The 22571-nt window shown below is 42.0% G+C and overlaps 1 protein-coding gene across 1 annotated transcript; it reads right to left on the bottom strand.

The window, feature by feature from the left end:
• Positions 1-1247: 1247 nt before the first annotated feature.
• On the bottom strand, positions 1248-20188 carry magl (MAX dimerization protein MGA-like). Its single transcript, XM_069158547.1, has 22 exons — positions 19950-20188; positions 15969-18157; positions 14678-15149; positions 14424-14520; positions 14151-14264; positions 13919-14047; positions 12697-12807; positions 12133-12520; positions 11060-11267; positions 10599-10830; positions 10241-10419; positions 9740-9950; positions 9337-9563; positions 8730-8972; positions 8209-8440; positions 7092-7717; positions 6804-6901; positions 6654-6690; positions 6271-6435; positions 4736-4847; positions 3450-4424; positions 1248-3362 (listed from the first exon to the last, which is right to left on the bottom strand). Exons 2-22 carry the CDS (start codon positions 18119-18121, stop codon positions 2569-2571), a joined length of 7803 nt encoding a protein of 2600 aa, XP_069014648.1. The 5' UTR covers positions 18122-18157; positions 19950-20188; the 3' UTR covers positions 1248-2568.
• Positions 20189-22571: the final 2383 nt, after the last annotated feature.

Genomic DNA, 22571 nt, shown 5'->3' with positions numbered 1-22571 from the left:
ATCTCTGGTTGCTGACTAAAGGGTCACTTATCTTTTTTTTATTAAAGGTCCATTTGTTTTTAATGGGTCTGTTTCTTTAAGTTTAAGAGCCACGGTAACTGAGCCCACGTTATTTTGCAAGCAGGCGATAACTATTGTGAGGAATTGTAAGGAACCTGAACCAATTTATTCTGAACACGATTTGCATATGCTTTTCACTATACTGTCAAAATGCACTCCACCATTTGTGAAATACATTGGACATACATTAATTATCAACTTTCTCAACCGTAACAAATACTTATTTTTGTCATCAGTTGTTTTGATGTGAGAAGAAACAACAGACTTGCATAAGCACTTCTGTCAAAATAAAACTGATTTCTGAGGACATGTTTTACCACAAACCACATGTTATATCTGGTTTACGGATTCCAGGGAATATTAGTGCACAAAGAAGTCATCGTGATATAAAAGTAATATATCACAGTGTTTGCTGTAACTGCTGCCAGTTATTATAGGGTATTTCGGTGTGCTGCCATGATGTAACTGAATGGGTTATACTGACATAGTGTGCTGCGATTAACTGAATTTAGTCTGTCAACACCAAAGGTGTTTGTCACTGTGGTTCAGCAATTACTAAAGATATGATTAATTAAAAATGTGGAAAACAGAGTTCAAGTGCACAACACATAAATAAAACTAGAATTACTGCCTCGCGGTTGCACGCCTCCACCAACCAGTCAAGTTACAGTTTCCATTCCTGTTTGTCTAATCAGTGCATCTTTGAGTCCATGTGAGCGTTTGCCACATATCAGAAGAAATTCCCTCAAGGTTTTGGTGAGGTAACACGGTTCGTGAATAGGATAGATGGACGGGATGGACGTGGGATTGCAGTAAACTTTGACCTCTAAAAACAAATCAGTTCATTCCTGGGATCAAGTTAAAAGTTTGTGTAAAATTTGAGGAAATTCCTTTAAGGCGTTCTGGAGATTTAGTTTACAAGCCTTAAACGGACCCATGAACAACCCAAAAACACGGACGCATGAATAAGTCTTATTAAAATGATATTTCTAAGGGTTTTTCCCTTCAGAGAAATGATGTTCCACCTTCTTTTACACAAAAACAAAATTGAACTCCGTCTCAATGACATGAAACTAAGCTGCTTATTCGTAAGCGAGTGACGGGTGTCAAAATAAAAGCATGTCGTTTTTCTTCATTTTCAAGCTCTTTCATTCATTCATTTGACTGAAGGAACAAAACAACCAGTGTTTCAACATCAAGCACAAAGAAAATTTATTAAATTTAAAAAAGAAATTCAGAATACAAAATTCACAGAGGCTATTTTCATAGATACAATATGGCTAATATATATATTTTGTTTTTCTCTTGATTGTTTGTGACATCAGGTACATATGCATATTACTATTACTCAGCTAGTTTTGAATTATTGCAGATCAATGTTACTATACAGGCTAAAGCAAAAAGGAGACATCATGGGTGGTTTCTACCAAAAAATTAAAGTGCAACTACAAATCATTTTCACTGAGTTAGTAACAAAAGCCACAATACATTAATCTATCGCTCAATAAAAAGGACACGTCAACATATTTTACAGAGTTAAAGCAGTGTGTCGTCTTGTCCCTTTCAGGCTTCAGACATTTAACTCACGCTGTAAGGCTTAGCTCATTGATCTGCACGGTTTTATTTTCTGTTGCATAAGACAGATCAGGGATAAATGACAAACGAAAACATAATTGGAATGAATCTCAATATCCTGTTTGTGGGGGGAAAAAAAAAAGTGAAGGTGAACAGGAGATCTCTATTTTAAAAAACATGGTTATCAGAACTGATTGTGGGCGTTACCACACATTTCATTCATACATTCAGCAGGTCATTTGATGCTATTTGTTACACTTTACGCCAGAACACAGACTTCCTGTGTAGTATGCAAAAAGCCCTCTGAGCTTTGCACTCACATATTCAGAAAAGAAAAGAATTAAAGTCCGCCTCCTGTGGAAAATCAAGTTTTAACCTTGTTTACATGCCTATGCGGTGTTTCTTCTAAATACTACACGACATATGAGGAGTCTGCTTTGGAACTGCAGCGACAGTCTGACAAAAACACCGATTCAGACAGCCAGAGTTTCATACGTCACATAACAAAGGAACCAATCCTGTCAATGTGCAGGATGGAGCTTTCTATAACATTTCATCTGTGCATCCTGAGTGAAGGTGTCGAGTTATATCGAAGCCACCTTTAGGCATTAGGGGATTTTTTTTTTTTTTTTTTCTTTTCTTGACATAACCTGATGATCAGAGGTGAGTTTTTAAAGGTTTAATCCATGCCAGGAGAACTACCACTTAACTGCACCTCTGGTACTTTGGCTTTTCAGACAGGCACATTTGGTGAAGCTTTAAATGACCTATGTGACTTGAGTTTACAGAGAGCAGAGAAACTCCTCCTCGTGAGACTGTTAGGATAATGCTGAAACAGACGCTGCTGCCTCAGCGAGGTGTGAGGTTTCAGTGTGAGACTGAGGTCAAATGACTGTGTGCGTCAGCTTGGAGAGCGACAGGAAGATAAGAGGACTATTCAAATTCTGGGTCACCTTCGAGCTCCTTTTCTACATCTCTCCAGGACCGTTTCTTTGCACTGGGGAAGTCCTTTCCTAAAGCGCCGCGCGTTAATGGCCGTGATGTGTTGACATCTCCCAGCATGATTTTTTTAGCGGGGATTTGAAAAGAGACGGGGCTGTCCTCGTTGGATTTAGATGGACTACTTGACTCACTTGGAGAACTCCGCTGTCGTGCCGACTTATTTTTCCGAGGCCTTCCTCTGCTTCGTTTGACTGGCACGGGGCTATCTGCTACTCCACTGACCGCTTCAGGGGCGTCCACTGCTCTTTCACATTGTCCCCCTTCAACCTCCATAGATATCTTACTGTCACTGACACGGTGACCACGTTTTTTTCGGGGCCCGCCCCTGCAATGGTGGGACGCAGGTGGGCTAGCTTCACGCTCGGTTTCAACAGGAGGAATCTTAGGCACAATATTAAAATTCAAGCGAGCAGCTGCCAGAGCTTTGTTCAGATTCGCTTCTATGCCCCCGTTTTGGCTGTTCGCCATCGCTTTCAAATCCACCAAAGGCACAAAGATCGTTTTGTTAAGCAAGCCAAGCTTAGCGAGAGAGGTCTTCTCACCTGAACTCTTTGGAGCCGTACCTGAAACTGAATCTGAAGGTTGTTTGGATGCAGAAACGTCTGTCTCTAGATTTTTGGAGGAGTCGACATCCGAGGGCTGCTGATCAGCCGAGGAGTTCAGCTTGCCCTCTTGTCCCTTCTGCTTGGATTTCATGAGCGTGAGTGTATAGAAGCCTTGACCCACTGTAAAAAGATGAAAGAAATATGTTAAAATAACACATTTGAAAGAAAGAATTTAAATAGGGTGGTTTAACTAAAGGAACAGCTTACTTGGTTTGAGACATGAAGGAAGTATAAGTCTGCCAGTCTTGGAGCGAATCAGAGGAAGAGCAAAGGGGTGCTTGGGTGTTGAGGACACGGACGAGGCTCTGGCCTGGGCTGCCTTAGCTTGAGGCTGGTGCTCTGTTTGGGAATTAGGTCCGCTGACCTCGTCTGAACCTCCAGATGCTTCCTCTTGGCCTTCTAATTTTGACGAATGCTGAGGGAGCTGGACTGCTGCCAAAGGTTCACCTGGCTGAATCTCCACCTGTGATGGGGGCGCAGTGCCCTCCGCCTGGGCTGGAGAGGACTGAGCTTGAGGCAGAGACTGTGCCGGGGGTCTTGGTATGTTTACAGGGGACTGGGCTGGAGTTATAAGTAGTTTAGGTTTCTGAAGCAAGGACAGTATCCGATCGACGTTGTTTTGGGCTGTAGTCGCAAGCTGGTTAACATGAGACGGAGGCACGTAGTTAGGCTGTTGCTTGAGTGAGGGTTGGGCAGCGTCTTGTGGAGGCCTGGGAGTGTTTACATGGTACTGGGCCGGAGCATTTTGTAGGCTAGGTTGCAGACGCAGCGGCAGTATCCGATCGACATTATTTTGGGCAGCAGTTGCAAGCGGCTTAGACTGAGATGGAGCCGTGTGGTTTGGCTGCTGCAGGAGTGAGGGCTGTAGCTGGGGAGCAGGACCCTGCGGGGGCCCGAGCATGTCCATACAGGGCCGGGCTGGAGGATTTTGTAGGTTAGGTTGCCGCAGCAGGGATAGAATCTTTTCGACATTGATTTGGGCTGCGCTCGCGAGTGGGTCAGCCAGAGATGAAGGCGTGTAGCCAAGCTGATAAAAAAGCGAAGGCTCGGAAGCAGCAGTGTCTTGCAGCAGAGCAGCTCTGGATTGAAGTAGATAGGAGAAGTACGGCATCCACTTCTCTTTTTTTTTCTGTCTCTCCCAGATCTCGTTCAGCTTGTATCTAATTAGCTTTTCTGGCTTCCCTGAAAGGAGAGGCATTTCATGTAACACAAGTCTCAGTAAAGGTAGTGACATACAGTATATGCACAGCTATGTTTCCTATTCTAGTCATGAGCAAGTGAATGTTAACATCTCCGTTGCTTGTTAAATGCTTAAGTCGATCACATACTAAGACATACTGTAGACCATCACATCTCTAACCATGGTTATATTGGCATGCTTGCCCTACTTTCGTGCTGGATAACGAGCTTGAACTAAATCTCAACATTTAAACAGCATAAAGCGAAAATAAGTACAAAATGCAACGACATGAAGCAACACAAACTGTACATACCGGTCAAGAGGGACAGCTGCCCCACATAGGAAGACTGAATGTGAGTCAGGATCTCCTTCTGCTCCTCCAGATGTTTGGAGGTCTTGACCAGACTTCGGATTTCTTTTAGGGCCTAAAAGCACATCAAAATAAAGGATGGTGACCCGGAGCTAATCTTTAAAATCCTGGACAGTATGAACATGAAGTTGACAAGTTTGTTGTTTACAAAACAGACTTGATTCTGAAACAGTCGAACACATAATAAAACATTTGTTAAATCACTTCTAAATAGCTACATCTTCAACAGACTGAATTAAAGATCTATATTGGAACGTTTTCTCACCTTTGACATTTAAAAAAAAAATCAAGACTCAATTATGAGAACAGAATAAACGTTCAGTAGAACAGCAATTTTCCATTCACAGTGCGTGAAGCTAAAAGAACAGGAGGTAGATAAATAAGATCTGATGTGTACTTCAGAATTATTTTGCAACTGTTTGAATGTTTAAGTTAAACTAATGAGCTTCTGGGAGCACAAATTCAATTCTCTGTCAATGCTCCCTCATAATTGTTTAATGGCACTGAAAAACCTCTTTTCTTTTCCAGCTTCCTGTGAGGAGCGACTGGTTAGGACACAAAGTTTTCTGCAAAGGTTTTGGTCGCTTTAAACGAGGGATTTTCTGTGTTTTTCGGAAATGCCTTCATTGCTCATTGGTGACATGAATCTGCGAATTCTATGCAGGTAAAAGCCAAAAACAATCCTTCCTATCCTGCATGATTATGTTTGGATTCCGAGTGAAAGAAGAGAAGGAGTTGTCATGTGTTGGAGAGCAAATGAGAGAGCGGGACGAGGATGGGCTGAGCCAATCAATGCACTGCGCACATATCTACAATGCAATACCATTTAACCCATTTTTAATAGTAAAAGAAAACAGAAAGTCAATATGTGGTGGTCAGTGCTGCCACAAATGTCATTGTATGGAAACCACAGAAATAAAAACTGTGCATTGTGATTGAGAAAAAAAAAATGGAATTCAGATCTTATCTACCAGGACAGGACACCAAAGTAGAGCCTGTGTATGGGAAATAAACAGTATTTCCCAGGAAAGGATTTAGCAATTAGATCAGGGTCTCATAATTATGAGAACATCATCTCAATTATGAGATAATGTACAATAGAATATGTGTACCAAGCTCAATCTCTGGCAACATATGGTATACTTCCTGTTTACATTTACATATTTTCACACTTATTAACACTTTTTATGTTCAAAGCAACATTTCTTCTGGTATTTTTTTTTATTACATTACCCAGCAACACTGAAATTGTCCAGGAAATAAAAATCCCCATCATAACCTGTTCCCATAATTATGAGATCAGGATTTTGTCTTTAAAAGGTCCCTTTTTTTTTTTTCTTTTTCTTTTTTTTTTTTGGTGAAAGAATTTTGATTCTGAGGATCCGACTTTGGTAATACGACTTGCAGTTTTCCTGCAGTTTGTGACCCAACTCGGCTCAATACAAGGACAAGCTGCCTGAGCAGGATGTGGAACTAACCAGCGAGAGGAGATCGAGCCGGGGGGATTTGCGGTCACACTGAAGGACAGTTTGAAGTTTGTTGAAGAGCAATCGTTGTTCAGAGCGTCTTAGCCTTTCTAGCACCGTGTGGTTCTTGCGTCTCCTGTTGTATTTGGACTCATTTCGTTCAACGTCTGTTTGATCCTGGAATGGAGACAATGAAAAAAAACAAAAAAACAACAACAACAATGAATACAGACACTACTCTGTACTCAAAACACATCGCACATACTGCCTCAAGATTAAATCAATTCGCAGGTACAAGTTTATTAAGTGAGGGTAAACACATATGAGATTTAAACTGGTTGTTTACTGGATGGTCGCTGATTGAAAAAGGCTGTAATAGAGTTAAAAGTCCGTACCTGCACGTCGCACTCGGTCACTGGTCCACCGTTATCACTGCATGCAGAGGAAAAAAAGAAGAGGAAGGGTCAAATATGAATGTTAATAAATCTCATTCTAAAGCAGAAAATATCCACATGTCCACAAGCATGCTTTCATTCATGTATTACCGTGAATCCTTTAAGGCATTGAAAACAACTTCCTTCATTTTTGCGATGGCTGTCCCTCGTCTTACGTCTTCTATCGTCTCGATGTCGACTGACTCGTCCTGCACAAACGACATTCAGCGTGCAGATTTTAAAGCTCTAATAATAGCAGCAGTTATAACAATTCCATGAGTAGATATACTGATTTTTAAATGTAATGTAATTCACTTTTATAGGTTTAAATCCACTTTACAGTTACATACACAAGTGGCCAATTAAAACAAGAAAATAATTCTTAATCGTTGAACTTACATCGTCGTCACCGTCTGCACAGTAGTCCGAGGAGTCGGAGCTCAAGTCTCCCGAAGAGATATCGAGGTTGGACCGCATCTGCTTCGCTGCCTGCCTCCTGTTGGCTGCATCGCTCTGTGGCAACTTCTGCTCACATGCCGGCCCGGTGGAGGGTCCAGGTTCTTCTAATCTGCTTCTTGATTGTCTCCTAAATTCATTGAGGGTGCACCAACCAAGCCACTTAGCTGTCAATTGCTGAATATTTAATGCACCTTCATTTTGTGGTAGGCGGTCCCCTTTGCTCGCCATGTTTGTAGTTGTTTCCGGTTCTGCTCCGTCAGCTCCAGGGTTTGGGAGTTCAATGAGGGTGAAGCCCCCTGGTAGGGTAACACCAGGTAGCTTTTGGTCTCTGGTGCCCTGGTTGGATGGAGGGCAGATCCTGAATGAATATGTGCCACTCTCTCCCAGGAAGCTGGGATTCTTTAGTGAGGGCGAGACAGTGAGAGAGACGGGCGAGGACGTGGAGCGGCTGTGGACGGAGCTGTGGCGGCTCGAGAGAAACGACCGGACAGAGTTGATGGTGGAGGAGTTTTGTGATTCCGCTGGCATGTATCCCTTTTTCCACGAGTCTGGCAGGTTAAACGGAACTGAGGAAACAAAAAATGCAGAGCGGAATGATGAGACAAATAAATAGCTGCCTCAATTCAACTCAACTGCTTGATTATTTCATCTTTAAATTATTAAAAGAATGTCCGTTTTTAAAATCAAATCCTGTGGATATGGAAACATCAAAGTGTTTCCTTTGGTTCTGTAATTTTGTTAATTAGGCTTACTGGCAATGTTAACATTTTCTTCTCACTCTGTGTTTATACCAGTAACTGATATGATAGAAACAATGCCAATCTAGGGCTTAGGTATAACATGAAAAAACGCATTTAATAAGCGTCTTGCCAAACCGACAGACCTGTTTTTTTCAGTCATCTCCTTGATGTTGGAACAGGATTCATAAGCAGCACATTTTGGTGGTGGTAGTCTTGGATGATTTCAATACAATACAATAACTTTATGTGTGTGAATTCTTTATTGAATTACTTTTGCTTTGTGTGTGTGTGTGCTGAGGTCCAGGAGACAATCTTACCCGGTGGTTGTGCCAGTGCCCTCAGATCTGTAGTTCTCCTCACTGTGCCTGCAGCTTGCATGTGCAGAGATCCTGGAGTGTTCGCGGAGTCTGGACTCTGAGAGTTTTTATGAAAAGATACTCCGGAGGCCTGAAGTCGGCCGGTGACATAGGCTGCGAGGTGGTTGGCTGGATGCAGAGAGCCCATGTTTCCAAGCAACAGACTGGCTTGGTTGTAGGAATTTCCATTTACCTTGAGAGGACGAAATATATCGGTATATTCTACAAACCGGTTTCAAGTATCTGCATTTCCACTGATGTGTGAATTATTCAATAAACATGTACTGCAAAGTACAATTCTTGGTAAAAAAAAAAAAAAAAAAAAAAAAAAAAAAAAAAATTAAATCATTAAGTTAGTTTTCATGCAACTTAGATTTTCAGCTAAATCCAAACTTCAGCAACATTTTTTTCAGACTACAGTCATTAAAAGGTGAATTTCCAGGAACAAAGTTAAAAGGAACAGCAGCTCACAAAGCCCATACCTGTATTAGTCCGCTTGCTTGGCACTCGATAGGTTTTCTCCTGGCTTTTAGACTGCCAGCAGGTATCACTCCACCCAGGAAAGGTGTGACTCCAAACGGCATCTCTTGCTCTTCAATGATGCCGTCTTCCTCCGCTTCATCAATGTTGTCATTAGAGCTTTTATTGTCTTGCTTTTCCTCGTCGCCGTCATCGAATTCCTCCTCATCATCGTCACTGGCTTTTGATGGTTTACTGATGTGTACCTGGGAAAACGTGGAGTGCAGAGGGAGAGTTTAACAATGAGGCAACAGGAAAGGCACGCGCACGGCAACAAAAGACAAAGAAAGAACAGACAGAGAGCAAGAGTCAATTGTAGGATCGACATTTCCTTCCTTCGCTTAAGAAATGCTTCAAAACACTTTGAACAATCACTGGGAGCTCGTAATCTAAAGAAAGCACCTCTACATATACTTTATGTCTCTATACATATGTAAAATGGTCCTTCAAATAACCAAGAAGTCAAAATAAAGTAGGTAATATTGATTCTATTAAAGACCATAAAATGCTTTAGATGTGTTGGATTGACGCATCACTGCAACATGGGTGCAGCATTTTTCATAAACATACCCTGTAGGTGACGGTGGAGCCGCTGGGCTTCCTCATGAAGATCTTAGTGACTGGGCAGAGACGGTATGGTCCTACGTAGAAACGCCGAGAAAGCCGGTTCCGATTCATGCGTTGATACAAAGCCTGCAGGATTACTTTGCGGTCCTTCATCCACTGACAGGCTGACTGGATCTCTATTTGCTTACTCGCTCCCTTTTCATCAGATGACGGTTCCTGAGGTTTCTTTTCTGGAGCGAGACAGGAAGAAAAATGGTTATGCGCAGCAATAAATGGCTTTAATATCACATACAACAAATAAACAAGAGGCTTACAGGCTAATTTTGGAGTGACTGGTGAAACATTTACCGCACAGCTCCGATTAAACATACATTCATTTACTCATGGTCATTTTTTTTTTTTGTACCTGTTTTTTTAACGATAGGGAGGTTTAATTGTTTGGGCAGTTTGTTCGTGGTCTTCTGCCGTCCTGTTGTGGTGTTCGGTGTGGTAGCAGCCAGGATCATAGGGTGTATGGGGGCTTCAGGAGGAGGCTTGTTGTTGAACTCTCTCACACGTGCACATGTCATCATGCTCTCCAAATATTTATACACCGGATCTTTATCCTCTTCCCGTATCTGCAATCAGGATTTTGTTGATTTGAAAGAAAAATAGGGAACGAATGGCAAAAAAAATCCAAAGACACAGATCTTTATATTTACTAAACTTAAAACTCTCAGATCTTACAGTCTAGTTATTAATTCAGTACACTGATTGTAGTGCATAAGACTGTTAATTGAGGAAACGTGATAAAATGATTTATGATGAAAATAATTGTTGGATGCAACACTAAATATATGAAAGACTTTTAGTACAAATATCTGGTGATATTTTAATTAAATCTAATTAGAAAGCAATTATATTTTACCGGATGTCTTGGATGAGGTACAATGATGCGTTTTCCAACCTTTGGAGCGACAGAACACGCAGAAGAACTACTGGGAGAAAAAACTGGCTCTGGATCCACATCATGAGCGTTGCGGTTCCACAGTTTATTAGCATGGGAGCCCGGGCGAGGCTGGACCGAATGTTCCATATTAGTCATCGCTGGGGAAGGATAAAAGCATCTCATTAACACTTCTGAGTTACTGGGAGTTGTGACCGAACTGAACAACTGAATAAAGGAGATGAATAAAACAAACAAACAAACAAACAAGCATCTGTGTCGAGATAGTAGTCAGAATAAAACAACAAACACAAACGATACGACAGGAACTTGATCTCACAGTAAACAGGAGAGGTCTGTTGTTCGCTCTCCTGCGTGGTCGTCTGCTTGGTGATCTTGCGTTTGAAGCACGCACAGCCGAACATGCATTCAGGCCGTCTGCAGTGGAGAGGACCTCTGTTCAGATTGAGCAGACTGGAGCACACGCAGCCCAGTCTGCAGTGCTGCTGACCACATTCAGGTCCCGCAGCTTCATTCTGTGGAGACGGGGCGGCTTTCTCACTGGGATGCATCTGATTGAAAGGAAACGCAGAGAACGCGACTCATCAAAACTGTACATAGAGTATATACTGTAATTGTGTGTCCCTTCATGTCAGTTTGTGTCTTATCGCCAAGCATTTTCTTTCTACACCTCTTTACTCACTGATTTACGTTTTATATTATAAAAGCAAGGAATGCTTTCGCCGCCCAACATTAACAGCAAATTACACGCAACCTGCTCGACAGAGTACACTTGTATACCTCTTTTGTCAGTATTACAGACAGAGCCGCTGACACCCTGCCAGGAGTCAGCAGTGTTTTGCTCAGGCCCTCGTTCAGGGCTCCAGCCTCCATCTGCAACAGTTTGAGCTGGGACTTAGTCAGACCTGAAGGTCTGTGTGTCATCCCTTGGCTCTGACCGACGCTCACCGCTGGCCTGCGACTGACCCGCGGTTGGCAAGTAGATGACCTGAAGAAGCAAGAGGAAATGAGCAGATTAGAGTTGTTCATTAGGGCCCGAGCACCGAATGGTGCGAAAGCCTTATTGTTCAAGCGATTATTATTCTTTTTAACGTTATCAAAGATAAACTGCATTTTTGGAGGCCTTAACATACTCAAAAACTCATGAAAGGTGGTACACGCGTCACTCCTGGCGAAAAATTACATATTTTAGTGGTTTCGCAAGTGGGCGTGGCCAAATGGCTCGCTAGATGCCCCGGCGGCTACATTTGCCTACATACACGAAATTCGGTGGACACGTGTATCACACCTAGACGTACAAAAAAGTTCCAATGCGCCGTGACCTCAACTCAACAGGGAGTCCGCCATTTTGAATTTAGTCGCCATTTTTGGCAATTCGGACATGTTGTACTTTAACGAACTCCTCCTACAGATTTCATCCGACTGACTTTAATTATCATTTGCGATTTACAAGTATTTATTTATTTACTTTAAGAAGTTAATGTGTGTTATTGTACTTCACAACGACGCGCAGGTTTTAAAGAACAACAGCTGAAGTGAACAAACTCCAAATGGAAAAGAATTGTAGAAGACTACATGTGTAAAATAAAAATAAATAATGTTTTAACATGTTTTCATTTAACACATTGCTTTGATATTAAGATACAAAATGTATGCTGAAATTAGTCAGTTGATTCACTTGAGGCAATTTCTCTCTTTTTCTCAAATTCAATGAATCATTTTTTTTCTATTATTCCACCAAACAATTCACTGATCCATCAATCAAATATCTGCTAGTTACAGTCCTAAAAGAACGAAATAAAGTACACAAAAACTGCAAAATTGCGATTAAATGTTGAAAAACACATCCTTACCTTTCAGAAACATCAGAAGTGTGACTGGACCCAGAAGCAGCACCTGGTTGCACATGTGAGGATGCAGACTGAGCTTCTGCTTGACTGCTGGTTGCAGCGCTGGCCAGTGAAGAAGCAGCTGACGACAGAGTAGAGTTGAAGAAGGGTTTGTAGGAAAGGGGACATGGTCTGTTGGCCCCCACGGGGAGTTTGGAAGCAGCGTTTCGATGCTTCAGTACGCTGTCCAGGGTCTTCACGTAGCTGGAGCTCTTAACTGGCAGCTGATAGGCCACCGAGTCCTCTGGGTTAGTGGAGAAGGCAGCAGCACGCTCACTGATTTTCTGAGCTTCGCTTTCCAAATACTCATCTAACATGTTGCTGCAGAAGGCAGATAGGTTCTTTTGTAATCCTTTTGGAGAGAAAGAATAAAGAGACTTTAATTTATCGAGGAAGAATAATGAATCAGACACAAATACATTCAGCTGGTTTCAGTTCAGTTAATCTTTTGGTAATTAGAATGACTGCACTAATCCCATTGCATGATAAAAGGAGCACTGCAGCTACAACAAGACGAGCCAACCTTACCTTCAGAGTTCAGAGTTGTTTCTTTGTTTCTTATGAACTTGTTTTTCCATCCCTTTATTTGTGTCATGTCGCTTGTCTTTCCTGTTCGGGAAACGAAGGGTAATCCCTCATCTGTGAAGGAAAGCTACTGCGTTAGCCTTCAGTTTAAGGGCACGGCGCACACATATTCAGTACTTCAGGAAGTTGGCATAAGTGCTACAATAGAAACACACGATTTCACATTAGTTGAGGTGAGTTGAGTAGTTGCCCATATCGATCTCTTTTTTGAAGAGACAACTACATTTGTGCAAATATTTATATAGTTTAACAGCTGCCCACTAGGCCAAAGGATTTGGACCAATCTGTTTATTACAGAAAAAAAATTGTATCACTTGTTTCTATTAACACAGTGGATACTAAGATCCCTTTACAGCCTTATCTAATTTCTTCCATCTTGACATCATACAAGGCTTTAAATGTGACATGACTGATAAAGTACACAAGACTTGCAGGAAGTTGAAAATTCTACTTCTGCCTATTGTAATTTATTCCACTAAATATACAGCAGACCACGCTGTAAAATGCCATCTATATTTAGAAAGAGGGGGATAAGTCCACTGAGACAGTCACAGTAAAGCATTCTCGTGATCCCTATATGTTACTACGTTTAACCATCTGGATATCACATCTTCATTACTGAAATGCAGAGTATAATTACATAGAAGCCGTATCACTTTCTCTTTATGTATCTATGGATACGGAGAAGGCAACATGCCCAAACACTGGCTCTGATCATGGCTGATTAGCACTCTTTTTTTAACGTCTGTATCTGAACACAAACTTGTATATCTTCCTTGTCTGCCCTCATGTGAAAACACACAAAAACATTTAATTCATGTTGAAGCTCACAGTAGCTCTGATTTGAGATACAGACCACTGTATCACATTAGGACAATGATGGTTAAGACTTACAATGTACCCAACTATACTTTCTAAGATGCTTCCTCTTCCTAAAACAAGTACATGTCAAATAACAAGTACTTACTAATCATCTCTACATCTGTTTATTTTTTTTCATACTAATGACAACAAGATGCAATAACCAATCATCTGTTTGACAGATAACATGTTGTACAAAGTTTAGCTAAAAATGTTACATTTCTCTGTGCTGATTAAGAGGCCCGAGACAAAAGCATACCTACAATCACGCATGGACAAACGGTCACATATCCGTACGACTTACCACCAGGAGAACGGAGAACCGTGGTGTCGCGTTGTTCTGGTAGGTTTGGAGGAGGTAGTGGCAGACAAACCCCGAGATACTGCAGGTCAATGGACTGCGTGGGGTCGAGGGAGCTCAACTTCAACCCCACTAGGAAATGGACACAAAAGAAGTCAAACAGAGTATATTTTATTGTGATTATTTTTTACTTTGTGTTGCCTGCTTAACCAGTGGGATGTTTGTGTGAACTCACCCTCCTGCAGCACGGGATGGATCACCTGTCTGTGCTTGAAAACTCTGAGGTCAATCAGCAGGACAGCCTCCAAGCGAGCTATCTTTTCCTCATCAGTCTCTGGATTCACCTCCACTGAAACACCACAGAAATGTTTCGATCATTTACATGGCTTTTGATTAAGGTGAATGAAATAGAACCAGGTCAAGACAATCAAAATAATCAAGAAAACCAAACCTGCTCTTTAAATAAGCAATGAACAACAAATATTTGTCACTTCTTAACATTTCTTACTTGTTTGATTCGACTGCATCTGTGTTGTTGGGGAAACTAGAGGTGATGGTGGTGAGGTACTGGCTGCTTTGTCCCTGGCATGTACCTCAAGAGCTTCCTGTCAAATAAAACAATATTAAAGCTTAAACTTTCCAGGAATGTGTGCAACTTCGGTGAAAAGTCAACACACTTATCTGATATCAGAAGGATTACACCCCTTTGGAGCGATGCTTATTTGTGTTGAGCATTCTTTGCAGTAATTTGCAGCATCCTACCTTCGAGGTGAATGACACAAACAGCAGGCCCTCTACATTATCCAGCTCTGGTTGCATAGCGACAGTCAATGATGGGCTGTGGATTACCGTGGGGGAGGCAGCCACAGCTTTCCAGTCTCTTCCCCGGGAATTTGCCCAACGTCTGTTTATCCTCTTCCTTCTCTTGCGGTACCCTGGTAATGATGCCGGGGTAGACGTTGAGGAAGTAGAAGTCACAGATCTTCCTTCAGGCAACATCCATACTTTTAAGCGTTGCTGTGCCTCGGGGGTTATACTGACGGTGTCCTTTTCTTCCTTGAGGACGTCAAGCGGAGATTTTTGGACAAGCACAAGCTCACCAAGGGCATGTTTGCCTCTAATACAAGGAACATATGCCTCATCTCTACCAGCAGGGTTAGACATTATGGGCTTCAGCACAAGTCTGGTCTCTGGCACACTTGACAAAGAATCAGCGACACTGTGATTCTTCGTGCTGTAAGACATTTAAAAAAAAAAAAAAAAAAAAAAAAAAAAAAAAAAAGATTAAAGAAATTGAATGATGATCTCATAAAAAAAAATACATTTAATTATAATTCCAGCAGTTAAATTGACAAAAGACAACACATTTCCTGTGCCTGTGCTTAAATACTGTTGTATGTGCCTCCCAAGCCCGCACTTAATAATGCAGGTAAGCAAGACATCAAGCAAGTCATTTGGGTCTCACGACAAAATGTATTAAACTATGAAAAATATACAGTGGCAGAACACTAACAAAACAACACACCAAGTAATGCAATAAAAAACAGAAGGACTTGCACAAAAAAAGAAAATCAGCTGATTACTATAGAGTTACATGTATATTGTGTTCACATAATGCTTAGTTTTAGTCCAGACTGTGAAATAAGGGTTAAATCAAATAAACGGGAAATTCAGCAAAATAATATAATCAAAATGTAAAAGGATATTCTGAGGAAGTACCCTACAGTCAGTCCAATCGACAGGACGGTAAAACATGTAATATTGAAGTATTCTGTTATTTTGTCCCTCCAATACATTTTTACTACTTTAAGTGATCATAATTACATTTGTTTAAAAGCACAAAAATTATAGCAAATTTATCAGTTGGCCAACGTTGGCGTCTCACAGATATATCGGTATCAGCGTGTGTGTGTGTGTGTGTGTGTGTACATTTATATGTGTTTATATTGAATAAACATATATTTTCAATTGTTTATAACAGAACATCAACAAATAAAATTTGAGATAAACATCAGTGTGCCCAGATGAAATGTAAAGCCATAGAAAAACTCACCCGAGATCCACGTCCTCCTGTTTGTTTTCAGCAGGTTGTAAAAGTGGCGGCTGAGTGTCCGTCTCCACCAGAGGTGGAGCGTCTGCAGTGAGTTTGTTCAGACGGGGGTTGTTCCCGTCCTCCCTGAAGCCCTTTGCAAATGGGTTATGATTAATTTTCAGCTGGGTGATCCGGAAGTTCTGATAAGTCGTCACGGACATGAATTCTGTTTGTGGAAAAGTAAAGGTCATGCTTTCCGGTCCCACAACGACAGGCTGGTCAGCTGAGGGTACCCGCTCGTCTGGAACAGGTATCACATGCAGCCTGGGAATGTAGCGATGCATGGAGTGTAAGATTATGTGACCATCCTGGTCATGGCAGTTATTGGTCAGTTTGAGTTTGTAGAAAGACACCAAGTTACACATCCACTCTGAGCCTCTACAGGGGGAGCGATGGTGGGAAAACGCCCGGATCAGACCCTGGGTCTGGTGTTCTGCTCGTCCTGTGACCTCCCATTTGGATGAGTTCCAACGATACCTGGAATGACCGGATGGGACTATAGACAGGACCAGACTGTACCGTCGCTCCGGATCTAGACCAACCAGGCGATATTGGCAGTATGGGAACATGCGGCGGCCCGGTTTAGTGAGAATCATCTCGGTTCCACAGCTGTAGAACTGCCTCCACACACTGTTATTCTCCAACATGACACTGACACCTTTGAAGGTCAGCACAGTGGGAAAGTCATTTTCCAGATCTAAACTGCCGAATGTGGTAGAAGGCGATGCGGACGACCAGGGTGATGATTCTGATATGTTGACCAGGCTCGCCCCTGTACGTGTAAGGGAGTCTGATGCAGATGCTATATGTGAGGGAGATGAGCTGGTTTCAACGGTCCAGTCAAAGGTAGTTGATGAAGCAGACTTGGCTGGGCTAGCTTCAGCAGGTGAAGCGAGAGCAGTGCTGCAATCATTACTAGTCATGGAGGCTGCTTTATTCTCAATCACTGTCTCACCAGTGAAATTAAGTGTTGTAGTGGTTGGAAAGGGAGGAGCTGAAGAAGGGGTAGAAGTAGGAGGAGCTAAGACAGTAGGCAAGCTCCTCTTCTCATCATCCACTGCATGGTTGTCCTCCATGGATGTGAGTTTCCCATCATCCACTGCATGGTTGTCCTCCATGGATGCGAGTTTCCCATCATCCACTGCATGGTTGTCCTCCATGGATGCGAGTTTCCCATCATCCACTGCATGGTTGTCCTCCATGAATGTGAGTTTTCCATCATCCACTGCATGGTTGTCCTCCATGGATGCGAGTTTCCCATCCTCCACTGCATGGTTGTCCTCCATGGATGCGAGTTTCCCATCATCCACTGCATGGTTGTCCTCCATGGATGCGAGTTTCCCATCATCCACTGCATGGTTGTCCTCCATGGATGCGAGTTTCCCATCATCCACTGCATGGTTGTCCTCCATGGATGTGAGTTTCCCATCATCCACTGCATGGTTGTCCTCCATGGATGTGAGTTTCCCATCATCCACTGTATGGTTGTCCTCCATGGATGTGAGTTTCCCATCCTCCACTGCATGGTTGTGCTCCATGGATGCGAGTTTCCCATCATCCACTGCATGGTTGTCCTCCATGGATGTGAGTTTCCCATCATCCACTGCCCGATTGTCCTCCATGGATGTGAGTTTCCCATCATCCACTGCATGGTTGTCCTTCATGGATGTGAGTTTCCCATCCTCCACTGCATGGTTGTCCTCCATGGATGTGAGTTTCCCATCATCCACTGCATGGTTGTCCTCCATGGATGTGAGTTTCCCATCATCCACTGCATGGTTGTCCTCCATGGATGTGAGTTTCCCATCATCCACTGCATGGTTGTCCTCCATGGATGTGAGTTTCCCATCATCCACTGCATGGTTGTCCTCCATGGATGTGAGTTTCCCATCATCCACTGCATGGTTGTCCTCCATGGATGTGAGTTTCCCATCCTCCACTGCATTGTTGTCCTCCATGGATGTGAGTTTCCCATCCTCCACTGCATGGTTGTCCTCCATGGATGTGAGTTTCCCATCCTCCACTGCATGGTTGTCCTCCATGGATTCAGGTTTCCTGTCCTCCACTGCATGGTTGTCCTCCATGGATGTGAGTACAGAGTGTGAAGCAGACATCACCAATGACTCTGATCATCACACTGCATTTGACACCTAACAAAAACAAAAACAAAAATCATAATAATGTTATCGGACTAATATAGCACTGTTCAGTGCTACAACACAGATACAATCTAAACAGCAGAATTGAATCAGACAAAAATCATAAGACAGAATGAAACAAAGGACAAAAAGAACATAAACAATTCTGACAAAGGGAAGCAATTAGAGCTTATTCAAGGAGAACAAATACTGGCATCGAGGAATTATGAGCCAGGAAAGATGCATCGAAAAATATAAACACACCACAAACACAGCTTGACTCCAACATGGTTGAAAGTTAGTGGTATGGTTTACAGAAAATTTTAGTCTTTAGCGCTTTGTGTCTAATAGGAGCTCCAGTTATAAGAAAACCAATGCAGAGCGATTTGGGACAGGCCTCCTTAAAAAAAAAATTCAGCTCCTAATGGAGAAAGCATCATTTCTTTACAACCTTGGGCGACACCAACAGACTTAACAAACTGGTTAAGAAGGCCGGCTCCATCATTGGCTGCAAACTGGACAGCCTGGAAAAGGTGGTGGAGAGGAGGACGCTGAGGAAACTATTATCCATACTGGATAATCCTGACCACCCTCTCCACCACCTGCTGCGGGGACAGCGGAGCACTTTCTCCAAAAGACTCCTCCAGCTCCGCTGTCACAAGGACAGATACAGGAGATCATTCCTGCCCACTGCAAGAAGACTGTACAATAACTCACCTCTGGCAAAATCCAACACACAACAATAACACCGTTGGTTGTCTGTTTTCTTGTTTGTTTAAATCTTTGCACTATTGTTTAGTTAGTTTTAATTTAATTATTCTATTTTATTGTATATACTGTGCATTTTTATATTTAATATTTTTTTTACTGTTGTTTTATTGCTTTCCTATACCTATAATGCTGCTGTAGCGAAAAAAAAATTCCTTGTGGGATTAATAAAGTAACTATCTATCTGTCTATCTATCTATCTACATGTGGTCCTTTGATGAGCTGATGGGGACATCTTCACCCATGTGGGGAAAATGTAAAACATCAATTTATACACTCTAACTGACATGACAACAAATATAAAAGCTTATTTATTTCTTATATGTGACCTAAAGTGTGTTATTTCAATTGAAAATAGGCATACATCTTAAATGAAAATAACCCCATTCTTCAATATATCATACGAGTAACACTTTTTTTTTACATTAATAAACAGTTACAAAAAACGCTGTCAGGTCAGTTGAAGCTAAATTTAGCTCAATAATTTCCTGTTTTCAGTCTGAGAAAAGTGGACTTCGTCTTCATACAAGACCATTTTGGTTTCACTGCCCAATCGGCTTCCTGATGAAGAAATGGAAGAGAGACAGGCCTGTATTTAAAGTCGGGACAAAAAAACACTCAAAATAATAAAACACGGGCACGAAAACCGTTCTGCCGAGGCAACCCAAATGAAATCATCTTTATCACACGACAAGCCGAGAAAGGTTACCGGTGTTGTTGTTGTCCAGCCCCCACACCGCTTCCTAGTCACACCAGCACACAGATGCTGCAGTCGAAAGGTGTTAAATCAGCCGAACGAGAGCTAAAAATGGGTTTTCACCGGCATGTTTACAAAATAAACTCCAACCTGTTTTCCGCATAACTATTTCCCCCTTTAAATAATAATAATTAAAAAATAAAAAAAAAAAGGCAAGTAGAGAATTTAAGTTGTAAGACCGCGGCGCTTTCTTCTTCACACACACCGCAGGAAGGAGGAGGGCCGCCCGCTCCACCGCTCACCAAGTTGGAAAAGTTGCAGGTTTCACCAAAGCCTCACCTTTCAGCGTCGGTTGAACGCCTCGTGCTCCGCGGAAGCGACACAATAACAACGTCACCCGGCCAAAGCTTCAACAACTGTTGCACGTCGTCTTCGTCGTTCAAAGGGCCTCGGCGAATCCCTCGAACAGAAACACAAACTGGGAAATGGAGACCGAGAAGCCACGCCGCCGTGCTCGCATCGACCGACCCGAAAGTGCACGCAGAGGAGCCAAAGCGCATGCACAGTATCACCCCCCCCCCCCCTCCACCCCTTTTCAATGGCGCGTGATTCCCGGGCCGACAGCGCGAGGGAAGCGGGAGTCCGCCACCATCCCGGAGATTTTTTTTTTTGCTGTTGTTGTTGTTGTTGTTGTTGTTGTTGTTGTTGTTGTTGTTGTTCCCACCTCGAGCTCAGTCCGTGTGCCGATGAGGACAACTCTCTGCAAGTTTGTGCAGAATTGTTTCCGATGCGTAAGAGACTGTGTGATACTTTCTGTCTTCCTGTGTATTTCCTCGACCTTTTCGATCACAGCTCCATTCTCACCCTCTCTGAATCTCACACACACACACACTCCTCTGTGCCTCTCTCTCTTCCACACACACACACATACACACACACACACACATCCGTGCTTTCGGGCTGTGACGTAACACGTTCACGATGGCGGTTGAGCTCCGGTAGCCAATGCGCAAGCTCTCTCGGGACGATTTTTACCGGACTGTTATTTTATCATGGTGTCAGTGACCTGAAATAAATAATAATAAAAAATTTAAAAAAAAAAAAAAATACCAAGCTCACTGCCGATAAAAAAAAAAAAAAAGTTGTTTTAAAGCATTGAGTTTTCAGTGTAGTTTCAGTGCGATAATTATTCAACAAGCGTCTAAATCAATCGATTTTGTTTGTCCGACAAAGTACACACAACGAAGCTTCGTTTCTGGCACAAAATGGTGGCGCGGCTTTGCAGTTTAAAAAGACATATTTAACCAAAATAAAATCCTGCCTTTTATTGTACGCTACAAGAAGTTCGCTTGTTAGGCGGTGTTGGTTTCAATTGTGTTTTGAAGCTCAAGTCTTTACCGGAAAAAAAGAAAAGAAAAGGAAAACACCCTCCACAAGTCTAACGTAGCTCAATTGTAGCCCAGCCTCACAAGAGGGTCAAATTAATACCGAATATAATCGTCAATCCCACGTAAGAATAAAGAGAAAATACTTGCTCTGTCAGTTATTAAGCAGTACTGCCGATCTGTAGTTTTTAATTTTATTTTCTCATCTTTGTGGTTTGCAGCTGGACTTGAGTAGCCTCAATATGGATCCCTTTGATTGTTTTATGTCATTTATGTATTTAACAGAATTAACCTCCTGCCAGCATCAAAGTCAAACTAACGCGCATTAATGTCCAAATGTGACAGAAAGAATCCTATTTTATAAAGTGAAATAAGGCATAAGGTGGTTTTAATATTCATATTTCTGAATGGACGGTGGGGGGAGGGGGGGGTTGGTAATAAATAAACGGATAAACCAATAAATGAATGTGGCGAGTAATCATCCCAGCTATACGCTTGTATATTATTACGGATAGCTATGGATTTAATGCCAAAGGATATTTTCAGTTGTGATCCTGTGGCTCCTCTTTTTCTCACTTGTGGCTCGAGAACAACAGCAAAATAACAAACGACCCGACTTTCCTTTTGCTTTTCCTTTTTTTTTTCAGCTACAACAGCGTTGGCGTGTGTTTCAGCCTACAGCCTACTAGATTTTTTTTTTTTAATTTTTTTAAAAGGGAAGAAATTAATATGAAAAGTATTTCGCCATTGACCGAACGGGGCGGGGTCTAACAAGGACGAGGAAGTGGGAAAACAGCCCACAGGAGACTGTACTCATCCTTTGTGTTCCACGTGGAAATCTCGTGGCGATGTGCTGCACCCCTGCTGAGGAGCTCCTCACGTCCGCCATAAACACGTGTGCTGTGTGTAAAAGCTGGGCTGCTTTTAAAAAATTCTAAACGCAATGTATCTGACCTATATTTAATCGCGAGCGACGGACTTTGAACGGCTTTTATTTGCTACACGTGGCATATCAAGACACTACACACAATCAATTAGGACAAAGAATTGCCTGAGTGCCAAATCTAACATGAAATTACATTAAGAACCACTTTCTCGGTTTCCCCAGTAACCATGAATGTGCCCAGAATAGACAATTTAATATGCATTAAACAATAAAGTATTTATTGTGCAAATAAATTAAATATTGTATTTTGTTTTATTTAAAGGATGATCGTGCAGAAAATTCCAGGGTTACAACTATCTGCAGACATGCAGGAGCTGCAATGCCAGCAGGGTCATAACTTGTTTAAAATAGGCAACATCCATCATTTTGTTAGTTTTTAAATTTTTTGTGATTTTCCACATTAAGTGAATTTTTAATCAAACTTTTTTTTTGTAAAACTTTAACTTGTGACATAAATCCCAAAATTGTTTGTGCAAACTTTCTAAACTATAAATATTTATCACGTGTGTTGTTTTTTTTTAATGTAAGGCTACACAACAGAATTATCGGCATGTACTGACAACAAAAAAATTGTGATGTCACTGAATGTAAAATCAGCGGTGGCAGCGCAGACAATGAGCAGTGCACAGA

Source organism: Embiotoca jacksoni, unplaced genomic scaffold (genome assembly GCF_022577435.1).
Source record: "Embiotoca jacksoni isolate LCO1_2020_lvr unplaced genomic scaffold, fEmbJac1.0.p SCAF_23, whole genome shotgun sequence".
NCBI lineage: Eukaryota > Metazoa > Chordata > Actinopteri > Embiotocidae > Embiotoca > Embiotoca jacksoni.
The sequence above is the reverse complement of the archived record's forward strand: the minus strand, read 5'-3'. Positions and strand labels throughout refer to the sequence as shown.

Bases quoted from the DNA above. Each gene is read 5' to 3' on its own strand.
- magl (XM_069158547.1), bottom strand. From the start codon at position 18,121: ATGTCTGCTTCACACTCTGTACTCACATCCATGGAGGACAACCATGCA. The intron at 9,951-10,240 runs GTAAAATATAAT...TCCTGATTGCAG, and splicing joins TACCTCATCCAAGACATCCG to ATACGGGAAGAGGATAAAGA. The intron at 4,425-4,735 runs GTATGTACAGTT...CTCTCCTTTCAG, and splicing joins GCAGCTGTCCCTCTTGACCG to GGAAGCCAGAAAAGCTAATT.